The following is a 16,239-nucleotide window of genomic DNA, read 5'->3' on the forward strand; positions in this document are numbered from 1 at the left end:
CTGCCCTCCGCCGGCCGCGGCTCCCGCAGCAGCCCCGGCCCGCCGGACACACGCTCGGGCACAGCGGCGGCTCGGGCCGAGCGGCCGTGCGGCATCACCGCCCGCGCTCCGCCCGCCGCTCCAGCCCGTGAGCCGCTTTCGAGGGGTCTTTGCCCGCCGCAGGGGGTGGAAGTAGGCGATCGCTGAGATGCCTTTCCGACCCAAACTGTTCTGTACCATTTATCTTTTTCTTTAAGCTTTCCTTAAACATTTTCTTGCTGTTCTGCTCCCCCAGTTGCTAAACGCTTTATCCCTTTGGTGTTGGGAAGCGGATCTGCAGCATATGGCTTCGCAGAGAAGATGTAGGGAGTCAGGGGAAGCGAGACTCGGCTCTGCTCGCCAGGGAGCTGGAGCGAGAGGCCGAAGCTCTCACCCGCTTGCGTTAAAGCCTCGGCCAATATTCCGGCATATCTCTTTTGTAAAATTATTTAAAGATCGCGTACTTTTTACAACATCACCTATATAGAGATATAAATAGCTTGTACTATAAATCAAAGCGCTGTAAAAAAAAAAAAAAAGTGATTTAAACACTCCTAGGCAAGAACATTATCATGAGAAACTACTGGCACTTCATACTACTTAACTCAGATATTTTTAAGCACTGGGAAAGCTGTTCTGATAGCAACATTCATTCACAACTTCATATTTATTGAAGTCACTAAGGAACAACGAGGAACAACGTATGTCATTGGCTCTGCATTCGAGATCATAAATCATTGCTGTAAAGCTCGCACAGCCGAGCACCAGATATAGAGCTATTGAACCATAGACTGGTTTGGGTTGAAAGGGACCTTTAAAAATCATCTGATCCAATCCTTGATGAGTCTCAAGGGAATGATGAAGAGAGGAATCACAAAGAACTGCCCGAGAAAAATCTTACTCGATTGATACTAGGAAAATGATTCATTGTTTACATAGAAAATTCTCCCTGGGGCAACATTTCTGGCCTTGTTAGGTGGGAAAAAAATGTAAACTGAAATTTCTAAGGACCGGTTTTCAACTCAGGCAGGGCAGAATGTGAACCAGACACACATAAAGCAGCACCCTCTGTGGCAACGAGCTACAGAACCAATATTGATTTCAGTGGAGGGATTCATTCCATAGAGCTTTTATGTGGATATAGGAAAAAAAACAAGCGCTTCATTGATCCATAACGTTGCCTGAAAGACATACACTACCTCATTAGATCTGATAACTTAATAGCTGAGTTTGGTATGTTACTTTGAAATACAGTCACAGCAGTATATAGTGAAATCATCATATATTATCACGTGTAAGATGCGCATGCTGCAAAACGTTGCATTCATCTCAAGGAATCTCCAGGAACTGGGACTATACAACACTCATTTCATCTTTCACGTAGTTCAAAATGCGCCTGCATGCAGTACTTCATATATGTGACTGGAACATGTAGCGAGTGTAATGCTCCTATCCTTGAAGCTGTGAAACAATGCATCCATTTTTCAGGAATAGCATCACACGCAATCACAGGGAAACCTCGAAGTTATTGCAGGTCTGGTGGAATATGAGTGAATTGAACACAACACTGATATATAAACTACGGGTTTAGTGAGGATGTAAAAAAAGAGAGCTTACGCCGTGGATATAAGCCTACCACTTCAGCATTTAAGAGCTATGATGGTTTAGGTCAGATCCACTGGAAGAGGAGTATAGGTAAGATCTGGGTATCTAGAGGTGTGTGTATACATATGTACGCTAATACACGTGTGGTGCAACGAGCCTACACACCGGCGAGCCTCGGCCGTGCTGGGTGCCCCTGCCCCGCGGTCACACGACACCTGCACGCCCGGGCTGTGTCGGGGGCTCCCTCTCCCCGAGGACACTCGGTGCCGGCCGGGCTCGCCCGGGACCCTGCCCGGGGGCGCTCGGCGGGGGCTGTCCGCGGGAGACCAGTGCGGGGAGCTCGGGGAGCCGCCGAAGCCTCCCGGGGCTGCGACGGCTCCGGGCTCGGCCCCTTGGCGGGAGGTGGCGGCCGGGGTGCCCGAGGGCCGGGCGCGCCCCGCACAGCGCCCCGCGCTCCCGGCCGCGGGCTCGGCGCGGGGGCGGCGCGGGCGCGGCGCTGCGGCGGGGCCGCGCCTGCCAGCGGCCGGGAGGCAGCGCCGCCGCTCCCGCTCCGCTCCTGCCGCCGCTCCGCAACTTTCGGGCAAACGCTGCCCCCTCGTCCTCGTCCCCTCTGCCTGAGGCTGGTAAGCGCCGGGCTCCCGCGCCCGGCGGGGCGGGCGGAGGGCGGCGGGGAACCCCGGCCGCAGCCCCCCGGGCGAGCACCGCCGCGCCGCGCACATGGCCGCGGCAAACTTCGGCCGGCGGGCGGGGCGGGGGCAATCCCGGGGTGCCCTGGGGACTGGGGAGGGGACACGGGAAGGAGCGGCGGAGCGGGCACGGGCGGGCAGGTGCCACCCTCCGCGGAGCAGAGCGGAGCGGAGCGGAGCGCGACGCCCCGGGCGCAGTGCGCGGGCGGCGGCGGCGGCGGCGAGTGAGCGGCGGTCGCCGGACAGGTGCGGGCGGGCCGGGGCTGCGGACGGGAGCGACGGCCCCGCAGTGCCCGGTGCGGAGCGAGCGGGACCCGGAGCGGGGCAGCGCGGGCCGGGCGGGGGAGCCCCGGGGGGCGGCTTTTGGTTCGGGCGTTTTGCCTTGCGGCGCCGGCGGGGTGGGAGAACAAGTTGCTGAGCGATGTAGCACGGGGGCACAGGGTTCAGGTGAAAATCCAGGCAATTCCCCTCTGGGTGTGTTTTTGGGGGTTGTTTTGGGGTTTTTGTTGGGTTCGGGGTGGTTTGTTTGTTTTTTGTTTCGTTGGCTTTTGGGGGGTTTTGTTGTGGTTTTGGTTTTTTGTTTGTTTTTAATAGGGCACAGAGGAAAACGTTAGTGCACAATGCTGAAATTGGTGATCTGGTCGCTGAGGCAGGTATCCAAAAAGCAGCAGTCGCTGGAGCAGCTACATTACTGTCGTTCTTCGTGCTAGCGTGAGGTTTATGTGCCTTTGCGAGGAAGGTCACTTTTTACCCTCTTCCCCCCCCCCCCCCCAACAACCCACCCTCCTTTTGCTAAGCCGTGCATCAGCAGCATGAATTCCAAGAAGCAGTAGGTGTTTCTTGGCATTTCAACTGGGATTTTGGAAAGGGAAGCCGGGTATTTAATGGGAAAAAATTGCGATGGAAGGAAAGGATGCGGAGGCTGCACACAGCCCTGGGTTTGCAGGCATGTGGAAGTTGTCGAAATAGGTAAAGGGTTGAAATTGGCATTTGGAAAATGGTGGCTATTTTTTTTAGTTACTTATACCACAGAAGAATATAGGGAAAAGCTGGGCCACAAAGAATTTTTCCTGTTTTGCAGTTTGCTGACAGCAGAAGGTAAAACATGTCCTTGAAGATACACAATTTTACATAAACAGCTGATGTTTACATAAGCCTAGATAAGTTTGTGAAAAACGCAGATAGCAAAAGATGCGGTGTTAGCTGAACTCCGCTATCCTGCTCTCTGTCCATGCAATAATTTATCAATTTTTTGTATTGTTGCAGTGTAAGAACAAAGTGAGCAGCTGCACCTTCACCAAAGCAACCACCTGCGTTCCTCTTCTCCTCTGGAATGGACAATGGGATGGTCTCTGACTTTATCATGATCAAAAACTTCTTCCTCTTCTGCGTTTCCATGAGTTTAGCCAGCCACTTTGGGTGAGTTGCTAGTTGCATTTGAATTTCTGCTGTGGCTTTTTTAAGGAAATGAGAAACCTGGGCTCCGTGTGCTACGGAGCAGCTGAGCAAAACAAGCGGGCTTTGCGTTTCATCTGAAGGGGCTGGTGTCAGGGGGAAGGGAGGCATTTGCTCTCCTGTTCAAATTTGCTCTCTTGTATCAGTTCTTTAGGCATGCTGTGGTGGTGTAGGGAATGGCTTGTGGGGCACAGGGAGCTCAGACCAGGCCTACAGCTGCTGAGTGCTCTGACCTGGGTTTAGCACAGCCAGGGGCTGTGGTGCCCTCTGCCCCTGTGTCTGTGGTGTCGGGATCTTGCAACTTCCCTCTCTCTGATGCGTGCTGGTTATAGGCAGTAATGCAAAAAAACCACCGAAACTGCAACAGTGAGACTTGATGCACGTTACATCAAGCTGGTACAAGCTTTCCTCCTGAGTGACGTAAGATAGTGACTGCTAAGAAGGACGTCTGAGTTTGAAACTTGTTAGAATAATTAGAAATCATGTTTCCCTGAAGCATATAACAAGGAATCCCGTTTCCTTATTTTTGCTTTGGATGCTTTCCTGACGGTGATATTCTGAAAACTGTATCAAAGAGATGCTCTGACTGTAGCTCTCAGAAAATGAAAAATAAAGTCAAAACCCCTCTATTTTTATGTTTTTTCCTATACCCAGAGATCTTAAGAACTTTCTGAATATGAGGTATACAATGGAATCTGGAAAAAGCATTTTGCAAGTGCTTGGGAAATGTAGGTTGATTCTTCTTTGTGGAGGAGAACAATTATTTATGATTTCACCAGAAAAAAATGAATCCTCCCAACATGCTGATTCACAAGCACACCCATCAATTCCTTGCTATAAGAAGATACAAAATGGAGATGCAAATCAGTTTCTGGTTTCAAGCAAACGGATTTGTTCCAGATTGGATCTAGGAGAAAGACCAAACTTTGAGTGGTGACTGTCTATGCTGTAAGTAAAGCTTAGCCTGGTATCGAGCACGTGTCCCGTGCAGGTAGGCGGAAGCCTGTAACCTCAGAGGTTTATACGAACAGTTGTAGGACTGCTCTCCACAAAGGATGCAGAGAGTTGCACACTCTTTTTATTCACCTTGGAAAAACCTAGTCCTTCTTTCACCATGGTCTAAGGCAAAAGTGTCACAGGATTTTGTGACAGAATTTAAGAGGGAAGAGATAAGGTGGGACTTGCTTTAAACTTGTCTTTAGATTATTGTAGTTTGACAAAGTATTTCCATATTGAGAAAATCTAGGTGACTATAACCTTAACTCCTTCTTGGTTGTTTGTCATCCCTGTAGAAGGGATACATTGCATTAGTTGAGTGTGACCTGCTTGGTGTGTAGGTCTTTTAAGTGTGTTTCTCCTCTAACAAAAGAATAGATAGACGAGGATGCAAAAACCCCCAAAACCAAACAACCCAAAACCCAGACGGTTTAGCTCACTCTTGACTCCAAAGCAAATACTGAATCAAAGTCCCAGGAAGAAATCAGTGTGACCTGTAACATGTCAGATAGGACAGTTAAAGGAAACTAGGACACTTGTTTTCTGCAAGTTAGTCGAAAAGCTTCTGTGGACTAAAATGAGATCATAATGTAAATTCCCCCCACCCCCCTTGCCCCCCATTTCTGATCTAGTAATTTTAGTCCAGGCCTGCAGAGATAAGCAGCTTCAATTCACTGCACCATTCACACACTGCCTTAGGGCTGAATTCTGACCCTGCTCAAAAGACACAGGATGCTCCAGCGTTTTTGCTCCAGAGGCAGAAGCAGTTTCAGAGTGTAATTTGCTAAGTGCTTTGGGACTGCCTCTTCAGGACGGAGCTGTACAATTAACATGTAGCCTGCTGTATTAACTGCAGGAATCTAATACTGATAACACTTGCTGTTGCTACCAGGTTCTTCTTTATTAGCTTCATCCATGTTTCTACTGCACTGTTATATTGCAGTGAGTTTTGCAGTGTGCTAGATTAAAGTGATTGGTCTAAGTAGCACAAATTAAAAATCAAAATACTGTAGGACATTACAGAGGAAGGAAGATATTTTTATACAGTTCTCCATAGTCATTCCATATTTATATTAAATCATAAATACGGTTTTTGCTGACATAGCCAAAGCCACCTTGGGGGATTTTCATGCACAATGCCTGGTAACATAAACAGAAATTATGTATCTCAATCTACTAGGCTACTTGACAAATCTCAGCAAAAGACTGTGATTAATGTTTAGCATAAATGTGTAATGACTATCGAGAATTATCCACATTAGTAGGCAGTAGGGGAGGACTGTAGACATAATTGGTAGCAGCTATCTAACGAAAAATCACTGAATTAAAATTCAAAGATATAGATGAACTGAGAAGAGATTTTGAAGTCCCCTCCCATCCTGTTTTTGCTTTAACACTTTAATGAATCTACTTCTGCAGAAAGGGTCCAGCATGAGTCAAGGCTTTTTCAAGCCTGCTTGAATTCAGCCTTGAGTTTCATAATGCTCTAACAAGTTAAGGTGTTTTACTTAAGCATTTCAAGGTAGCTCACAACTGTCTCAAAAGTAAACATTAATAATAAAGCTGGAGAACAATTAAAAGTAAAATAAAACCACGAAGAGTATGTTCAGGTGAGACCAAACACGCCTTGTGGGCCCTTGGGGTGCCCAGGTAGTGGCAGCCCTGTGAGGGTTGGTGCCATGTGTGGCTGCTTGCACACAGATCTCCCAGAGATGAGGTAGCCCATGGCTGGCTCCAAGCTGGCCAGCTCTTTGCAGGTCCCAGGCCGTCCATGGGGGCACACTGGTGATGCACAGTCCTGGTGTGTTTGCGTTTGGGACGTGCAGTTTCAGGAATCTGTCCGAGAGCCAGAACCAGCAGGGATGGTTCGTGTACCCACAGTATAGTTGCCATCTGCTAATAATATTTATAATAGCAGAAACACGGAGAACAGAAGATCCCAATTATGTGTATTTCTCTGTACACTCTGAAGAATTCAGTCCGTGGTGTGTCTGTAGTTTCACATACTTCTCCAGCTCACAGCCCTTATCACTAAGACCATAATCCTGCTATTTAGGCAAAACATACCTCTCCTTCAGGCTGTTATTTCAAGTTAGTCTCTGCAGCCTTAAGCAGTTAGTTCTGCTAGGGTACCTCATTCCAAGTACTTGCGATGCTAGAGAGTTCTTCCTCATATTTTTAAGACCAATTTTGTAAGAATTATTGTATCTTTATGCAGTCATGCATGTCTATTTATTTTTTTATTTTGTCTTCCTTTCATTCTGCACATCTCCAGATAGCTTTTTTAACCCATTAGACAATTTTAATAACTGGAAAACTAAATTGCTATCTAGAGCTGCTTGCAGGAGGCAGACATTTATCAGTCATTCCCACTGCCAAACAGATGAATGGCTTCTCTGTCCCTCTGGCTGGCCAAAGAGCAGCAGTGTCCCTCAGGCCACCCAGCTCGTACCTGGTGCAGGAGAAGCCCTGGCATGCAGTACCTCCCAGTGAAGCTGCAGCTCAGTGACCTGGGCAGCTGAGAGGTGTTTAATGACCCTGGGAGCAGTTCACCACATCGAAAGGGGCATTATGATGTTGGGGGGGAGGACTGTAAGATGTTACCCTGTGAAAAACAGGCTTTCACTGCACTGCTCACAAATTGCTCCTTCCCAGAAGGGTAAAACGCTGTTCTTGCTAAGTAAAAGAATTTAGTAAGAATCTGAAAATAGTTTTAAAATTTCATCATTTTAGTCAGTCCCCTGTTCTAATCTGATGCAAAAGAATTGAGTCTTCAGTACACAAATTCACAAAATTGAGTTCAGGTTTTTAGATCTCAAGAATCCATACAGAAGGGGTGGCAAGAAGCTGACTTAGAAAAGTAAATCTATTTTCTTTGATGTCTAGCCAGCTGGCTTTATCCAAAACTTTGCGTTCTCCACTGTCTTCCATAAACTGTTAGTTTTTCTGAAGTTCAGATGTAATTGGAATCCTATTAAAGCAAGTTATTGGAAACACTACTCTTAAAAGAGAGAGAGTAAAATATATCTTTCAGTAGTAAAATACTCCTCAGTTATTTTTTCAGAAATTCTTACCTTCTTTTTTTAAAAAAGAAGTTTTGGTAAAATCATAAAATATCTTCCATACATTTTCCTCTTATTACTACTAAGCTATGAGTTATACCTGCCATGTTTTTGACTAGATGGCAAAAAAAGACAATGATGTTTAAAGTGGTAAATGATGAAGTCATCAGAAGAGGCAGCTGAGCGTCTTTAGAGTTATTACATTTTATACTGATGGGCCCCTTCTGTGGCTTCTGATTTTTTCAGTTACCCTGAAATTGCAATATTAAATAAATGTGATGAGACGTATTCCTTGTTGGTTTAGTTTATGTTCAATAATGAGCTTTAAATGCAATTATCTCTGAATTTTCTTGGCATTTCACTAAGATTCTTTTCTAGGTTTATTTTTATCTCTAACTGAAAATTTCTGCTATAAAAACATTTTTCACTGCAGAGAGGCAATAATGTGCTTACCTACTAATATGTTGATAAAGCCTAATCCTTAGCTGTGTGGAAATAATTAGTTTAGGGTAGGTAACACCTATTTCTCTCTATTATTTCACTACTATTGAGCTACATAGTATCTAATACATGCACGTAGCTTTGCAAGTAGCAAGCTTTTACATGTCTTTTTACATGTCACGACAATCTCAGCCCTTACTCCAAAACATTTCTCAATCACAGAAATTAAATGCTAACTCTCTGTTAAGACAGAAAAAGTCACTTACATAAAAGCAAACAGCAATCCATCTACAAATGCAGCTTCACATAATGCAGGCATTTCACTAAAATTCAGACTCGGATGCCTTCTTTTTCGGGTGATCGGCCAAATCTAAACTGGATTGCAGTTTTGCAGAAGTGCAGACTTTTTACTAGTCTTTACCGTAGTTGTTTCTCCATCTTTTTCCTCTATTAGCTCTTGTTTTAAAGAAATAAAAGTGTTTCAGTATATGGGGTGTGTGTACTATTCCTGTGAAAGACGTACATAGCTGAGAGAGAAGGAGGTAGCATCAATTACTCGTTAGATTGAGAGGAGCAGTTATGAGAACTAAGTATATTTTGTCCCATCCCCACAAAAATAGTTCAATGGAAATCCTCCCTCAGAGTTCAATTGGCTTTGAATTCAGCCATAAGCACTAAAAATAACAAGCTTTTTCATGAGCAGAGAAACTAGTGAAGCTTTGTGTCCTGTGCCCCCAGCACTGTATCTTTGCAATAATCCCAGCTCCACATTTGATATCCCTTGTTCCCATCTCCCATTGCAACACCTACATTTTACCTCTACTGTCCTTTTCTCCCAAGATCTTTCATAATGACCTGCAAGTCTCCTCCATATCTCTTAATTGTCAGAGAGGAGGGGGGCTGGTCTTGCTGAGGCTGTTTCTGAGCTACATGCATATTGAGTGGCCCAGTCAGCGAGCCAGAGGGAATAGATGACTGCTAACCTCACATTTTTACTTAATGAGGCACTAATTCAGATTGCTCTCCCCTTGTCTAGTCAAAGCTTCTCATGAAACTTGTAGGAATGAAATGAAGTTTGATCTCTTTGCTTCTTTGTCAGATGCAGTGGAAAATGAAAATGGGTTCCTACGTTGATGCGGTGTAGCAGGCAGACAGCATGATGCATATCTCTTTCTTATGAAAAAGAAAAGATAAAATAGATGAGAAAAGTCAAAGATAGTATTCTAGGTGTACTGGATTTTCATGCTTTATGCTAGGATTTTATCAAAGCGTTAGTTGTGGTTGCTGCATTTAAAGGAAGTCTCTAAGTTCTGTCTCCTGTTTGCATTTGTTAAGCTGCTACTTGTGAATATTCACTTCTAAATGGTGGATCCCTTCAATTACAATTGACAAACAAGTGTATAGTCTTTTTTTCTGGAATGGTCCAGCCTGAAGACATGTCTTATGTTTCTTTAGGCAGTTTGCATCTGCTGAATTAACTGTCTTTCTTGTCTGTCTCAGTTGCTCACTAGAGGTTGTGGTCACAGCATAGAAAACAGAATTAATTTGGTCTTTTGACCATGAAGGTGAAAAATAGACAAGATTTGTGGCTATGCCTCACCTGCAGCGAGGGAGCTCCTTGGTGGCCTTGGGCTCTGCAGCATGGAGCTTGCTGAGGGTTGCAGCAGTGCCAGCTGCACTTAGGTCATAAGAAACCTCCTCAACCAGGCATTGTCATGGGCTTCAGCGCTTCAGGGAATCACACCTGTGCTCCCTGGACACAACCGTACTCCCATGTCCTGAGATGCTTTGCGCTCTTTTTCTTTTCAGCAGAAGCATAAACAGTAAAGAGCGCAGGACTGGGGGTCCCCAGGTCTGTGAGGGCTGAGAGCAGCTTGTTCTGGGCTAGATCTGGCGTCACTAAAACTTCCAGATGCATTGCAGGGGTGTCAGTGAGGTCTCATTAGTGGAAACCTTATGCAGGTAAAACCAGGTTGAGGTCCCTTTGTCTTTCTTTGTATGAATCCTATTCCATTAGGTAAGGCAAACACGTATGTTACAAGCATTCTGCAAGAAAAGCTGTTCAGAGAGATATTCTGAGCTTCTCTATTTATTTACTGATTTATTTCCCTGGGGACTAGTAGTAAATAAACATGGATTCTTTGTATTTATTTATTTATTTGTTTGTTTATTTATTTATTTATTTAAATATCTGGATGACTGTCTCCCATCGAGTTCAGGTTGCTGAGTGTAAGCTGTTCCTGCCTGCTGGCAGGGTGCAGGAGGCAGGGTACAGTTCCTGGTGGGATGATGTGCCCTGTCACAGCTGGAGCATTTGCTGGTGATCTCAGCAGAGGCTGAATCATGAATAAGCTCCTAGTGTGAGCTGTCTTAAGAGATGCTCGTTGCTTGCTGCAGGTGAAGCATTCATATGGATAATCTGCCATGTCTATTCTTTAGGTAAGCAAAGGCATTAATAAGCAGGGGATTCTCCTAAGCATCTTTAAATGAAAATCAAACAGATTTTATAATGTGAGTTGTTAGTTGTGCTGTGAGCAGCTTCCTAGGTCTGAGCCATGGATAAAATGATGAAATAAAAAAGAGTTCGGAATAAATACAAATCTGGCCCAAAAGATATGGAATGAGGCCCACTACACATTGCTGTTATTTGCATACTACAAGGGAGAACTAATTTATGCAAAAGAGAGAGGAGGAGTGAAGAACTGTGTTTTCTGTACAGCAGTATGTTTTTTAGATACCCCAGTGATACCCCAGTGGGAATTTTGAATGTAGTGGGAGTTTGTTATCCTCAAATAAGGTTACAGTTCATCCTTTGTTCTGGCAATAAATTACAGAAACTTTGAAAATTGGAAGCTGTTTGGCATTTAAAGATCGAACAGCACCTTCAGGCATACTTGAAGGTGGATCCCCAGGCAAACCTGTCCCCCAAAACTGGGGAAAGCCAGTGACAGTTTTTGTCAGTGCTGTGAGCTGACTGGCCACGGATGGAGCCGTGCCAGCACTGGGGAGGTGACGGGGCCGATGTGGGAAGGGGTAGCGCAGGGCACAGGGATCTGCCTGTGCATTCCAGAGATCAAAGGGCTCAGGTGTCCCCCAGTCCTGCAGCCCAGGGTTTTACCTGCACAGCATGGTCTTTCTTTGGGTCCTCCTCCAGGGAGAGTTATTTACGAGTTTGTAGTAGTGAGGAAATTAATGGCTGCAGCTCCCTGTGCTATTCAGGAGCAGCAGGAGAGGACAGAGCCTTGGAGACTCCATCACAAAGTTCTCTTGAGACTGAAGCCCCTTGAAACCAGCATGGCTTTTGACATGTTTCCTTTTGTTTGTATAAAACAGCTTTTCACAAACGCCAACACCATCAGTAAAAGAGGAGGCCAATGATAACATCACGATATTCACCAGGATCCTGGACGGTCTGCTGGACGGCTACGACAACAGACTGCGCCCAGGACTGGGAGGTAGGATAACGCCTTGGCTCGGCCAGCCCCCCACTGGATGGGACCATCGTCTACGTGGTGCCCTCCCAAGTGGGGACCTGCTCCTGGCCGTGACAAGGGACTTGTGTTTGATTAACTAAACTAAGTCCAGAAAGCAGATTTGTCTCCTAGCAAATGGGGCACGAGAAAAGGATTACTGAAAGTCGTGTTCTTTCAGTCACTCAGGTTATCTGAGGTTGGCTTAGGAGAGCATCTGTGATACATTTTTTTCTGTAATGGAGTACAGTTTGGGTTTTTTTTTTCTGGTACTTCCTAAGCTGAGCAAGACATTATGCTAGTTGGTTGCTGCGAGATTCCCTTACTGGTCAGCCTGTATAAAATTACGTTGGTAAAGCACATCTTTTTTTAAAAACAGATCCCCAGACCATCCATATTTAGACAAGTACAGGAAATCTGTATTGATATGTCTTTTTGATAACCTCTACAGCAGCTATTTTAAAACTGTAGCATGTGAATAGTGGTTGCCATCCTAACCTTGTTGAGCCCTCCTTCAGCTCTCTTTCCCCCAGATTTCTCTCATTTTATACCCATGTGTAAACCATCTGTTATGTTTCTTCCTGGCCCTTTTTTAATCTGGCTACCCCCACCCCTTCCTCTTGTGAGACCAACACATTGCTTTCATCCCTTTCTCTCCTTCTCCTCTCACTTTACAGAGAGACGCTTGAAAATAGGGCTCGATGCTTTTTATCTTATATAACGAACTTCTGAAATTTCTGCCCTTAAATTAAATTAGACCTGGATTTGAAAAGATGCCAGAAGGACTTAGAGACTTGAGGGTAGAAATAATTTGACCTAACTCCGGACATCTCTGATAGATGTCTGAAATCAGGCAGATCACCCAAGCCAGCAGAGGGGAGTAGGTCCTTCCAAGATACACTTCATCTCATCCTGTGGTAGGTATTACGTAAGTGCTGGCAACGTGCACTGACAGCCCAGAAAGCCAATCTCATCCTGGGATGCATCAAAAGAAGGGTGGCCAGCAAGTTGAGGGAGAAGATTGCAGTACAAAGCCCTCTGCTTTTGTGAGTACTGGAATCCCAGCATAGGAAGGACATGAACCTGAGGAGGTTACCAAGATGATGAGAAGGCTGGACTACCTCTCCTGTGAAGACATGCTGAGAGAGTTGGGGTTCTTTAGCCTGGAGAAGAGAAAGCTCTTGGGAGATCTTACAGAAACCTTCCATTGCCTAAACGTGCTTAGAGGAAAGATGAGGAGGGACCTTTTATCAGGGAATGCAGTGATAGGATGAGGGGTTGAACTGGAAGAGGATAGATTTAGGTTAGGTATTAGGAAGAAATTCTTTACCTTGAGGATGGTGAGGCACTAGAACAGGTTTCCCAGAGAAGCTTGACCATTCCTAGAAGTGGTCAAGGCCAGGTTGGATGGCGCTCTGAGCAACCTGATTTAATCAAGGATGTCCCTGCCCATTGCAGGGGTTTGAAACTAAATGATCTTTACAGTCCCTTAATTCTGTGTTACTATGATCAGAACCTGTCAGTCACAGGAAATGCACCCTCAAAGGGCTGGTTTCCTTCTGACTAAGAGCAAAGCCTGGACTCCCAAGGGTCAACAGCTGCATTTGATCCAGGATGAAATGCCTCCTCAAGCATGCTCTTAATTTCAGTCTTTTGGGGATTTTTGAGTGATTCAGGAATTAATAGTAAAAAGCATTGCCAGTAGGTATTTGTATTTTAAGCAATTACTAAAGCAGAGCCTATGTTTATTACAGAGAGAATAACTCAGGTGAAAACAGACATCTATGTTACCAGTTTTGGTCCCGTGTCAGACACAGAAATGGTAAGTTAGCATGTGGCTACCAACTCAGTTGAATTTGCTAAGGTCATTTTTGGTACCATCATTTCTGTTCAGATCCTGCAATACCTCGAGTGTTTCTTTGTGCCAGGAATACACCATTGACGTTTTTTTCCGACAAAGCTGGAAGGATGAAAGGCTGCGATTCAAAGGACCTATGCAACGCCTCCCTCTTAACAACTTGCTCGCCAGCAAGATTTGGACCCCAGACACTTTTTTCCACAATGGCAAGAAGTCTATTGCTCACAACATGACAACCCCAAACAAACTCCTGCGCCTGGAGGATGATGGCACTCTGCTGTATACCATGAGGTAATAGCCAGGGTTGATTTTTTTCTGATTCCGATTCCCAGATAACTACAATTACTTGTGGGGAGAATCACTTTCTCCACTCCTAGTAGAGCCAGAGAACCAATCTTTCACACATATTTGTGTGAATATCAAGAAAAATGGAAAATGTAATTATAGCCTTCAAGTACAAATTAATTTGTAGCTTCTGAATAGTGCTAGTACTTAACTATTTCTTTTGATTAAATGGAAAGCATATTCTCAACAGATTCGATTATTCAGTTCAGCTTTTTTATGATTATCTATTCTCTCTTACTGTTTGTGTTTGCAGCTGTAGTGCAGACTGCAGGAGAACAGTATCCAAGACCAGAAACTGAGACTTTGTTCTGGGGCAGTACATCTTGAACCCTTGGAGCTTTTGTTACATTTTTTTTTTTTATTATTATTAATTTGACTAATAGGGCTAAAAGACAAATGATCATAGGGATAAATGACATAAGCTAGCAGCACTGTGAAGCTGCTTTAGCTAGTACAGTCCTATAAACAGGGCTGGTACATTATATTACAGAGAAGCAAATGGGTGTCTCAGATATTCAGAGCTGTGCTCCTCCTCTGATTTGAGTATACTGGCAAGAATCATCATTGCGTAATGTAGATAGAAAATATAATGTCAAGGATTTTAGGTGTCTGAAATTATTTTCAGGACAAATCCCACATCAGTGTATGGCAATTTGCTCATTAAAGGTAATTAGCCTGTAGTAATTAAGACTGCTGTGTATCTTCAATAGAGTTTTCTCCAACACCATAGTCATATGGACAACTTGAAAAAGGGGATAAAAGGAAAAACCTACCGAGCAACAAAGGGTTATGCTGAACTTTGCATAAACATGCCCAGAGTGATGCCCAAGACACAGCAAAGTGCTCAGGAGCCTGAAGCTGGCCACTGAGATGACTCAGTTTTCAGCAGGCAAGCCCAGCTGTGTATGGGAAGCCGAATTCTGGTGCTGTGTCGTGCTGTGGGGCCACAGTCCTGCACACTGGGAGGGCGAGTCCCAAGCTCACTCACAGGCCTAGTGGTTAAGACTCACTGAGGCTGAAGATGGTTATCCTTCTGTACACAGGGACCTGGAGTTTCCCAGGTTTTGTTTCAGGTGTTTCAGACATGATTTTTTTGAGCCTAGTCTGAAATCCCTTCTCCTGGAAGGAAAAGGAGATACAGGGTATCCTTACATATTTCCTTACAGCTTTAGACTATCCCAGTTATAACTGCATTGGCACTAAAATGATTTAGACATGATGGAAATCATGTTTAAAAGAAGGAAAAACCATCCTAATTTTCTCTTCTACTATGTGTGTTGCTGCTCTTGCTAGCCCCAAATTAGTGATCACTGCAATAACAAACCAAAAAACATGAGGATGCGTGGACACACTTAAAAGTCCAAATAGCTATCAGAGAAACTTCACCAAGAAAGTTAGCAATGCCAGCCTTAAAATCAGTCTCACTGCTGTATGGACTACGTAAGTGCCACTCCAGAGATTGCAGCAGTGGCAATTCACAATTATTTGTGAAAATTACTTGTTTAAGGGAAGTCCAGATCAGAGTCACATTCATCCTGGAGCAAAGCATTACATTGTGGGGCAGATCTCACAATTTCCATGCAAGCACTGTTTTTTGCTGTGTTAAACAAATGCAGTGAAGCCCTGATTCATTGGGTGAGGAGGTAAGCCAGCACAGCTAGGAGAGTGAGACCTGGGGGAACTAGATCTAGGTGAGATCATCACTGAATGAATCTGAGTTGCTCTGTGAAGGTGTCTCTCTGGTGAAAATGGCACACTATTACCAGGTGCCACAGGTACCGTTCTGAAGCTCAGCATATGCAGCTGGGGAAAAATATGGATGTGACAAAGACTTTGGCATCATCCCACTCAGCTCCTTTTTTCCCTGATTTTTTTTTGGGATTGATTTTGTAGACTACAGAAAGAACAGAATGCTTTTTTAACCTAAAAAACCACGCAACATAACTTTTTTGTTAGAATATTGTCTGTGGAAATAAAATTTCTACTAAGCACGGTATATGATAAGAAATAGAGTGCTGTCTGATAAGAAATCAGATTGCTTTCCACTATTACAAGTAATAACTTTAAAGCGTCAATTCCCCTCCTGTTTAGATATGAGTCAGGAGCCTGCTTTTGTAACATGCATGGAGCTGTGCTCCTTTAGAAGCAGAGCCATTCTGTGCTGCAGGGTGGCTTGAGGATCCCATCCCAACCTGTTCAGAGGGGACTGTGACAAGCAGCCAGCCCCTTCAGCTTCCCTGAGTGTCCTAACAAAGGTGACAGCTAACAGAGTTACCTAGGATGGCTTTCCTTGGGAAGAAAGG

At 44.8% G+C, this 16,239-nt stretch overlaps 1 protein-coding gene across 9 annotated transcripts in view; it reads left to right on the forward strand.

Moving 5' to 3' along the window:
• The first annotated feature begins 2,098 nt into the window (after positions 1-2,098).
• GABRA5 (gamma-aminobutyric acid type A receptor subunit alpha5) overlaps positions 2,099-16,239 on the forward strand; it is a 56,277-nt gene continuing 42,136 nt past the window's right edge. Inside the window, exons 1-6 of one of the 9 annotated variants that reach the window (XM_086880622.1) lie at positions 2,099-2,246; positions 2,904-2,962; positions 3,576-3,728; positions 11,597-11,718; positions 13,488-13,555; positions 13,662-13,882. In XM_086880622.1, coding sequence (XP_086736748.1) covers positions 3,643-3,728; positions 11,597-11,718; positions 13,488-13,555; positions 13,662-13,882 — 497 coding nt within the window. In that variant the 5' untranslated portion in view covers positions 2,099-2,246; positions 2,904-2,962; positions 3,576-3,642. Of the gene's footprint in view, positions 2,247-2,402; positions 2,556-2,903; positions 3,049-3,575; positions 3,729-11,596; positions 11,719-13,487; positions 13,556-13,661; positions 13,883-16,239 lie in introns of those variants that run through there. The other 8 variants (XM_086880621.1, XM_086880623.1, XM_086880629.1 and 5 more) reach the window with 8 other exon arrangements.

The sequence above is a fragment of the Cyanistes caeruleus genome, chromosome 3 (genome assembly GCF_971803275.1).
Source record: "Cyanistes caeruleus chromosome 3, bCyaCae1.hap1.1, whole genome shotgun sequence".
NCBI lineage: Eukaryota > Metazoa > Chordata > Aves > Passeriformes > Paridae > Cyanistes > Cyanistes caeruleus.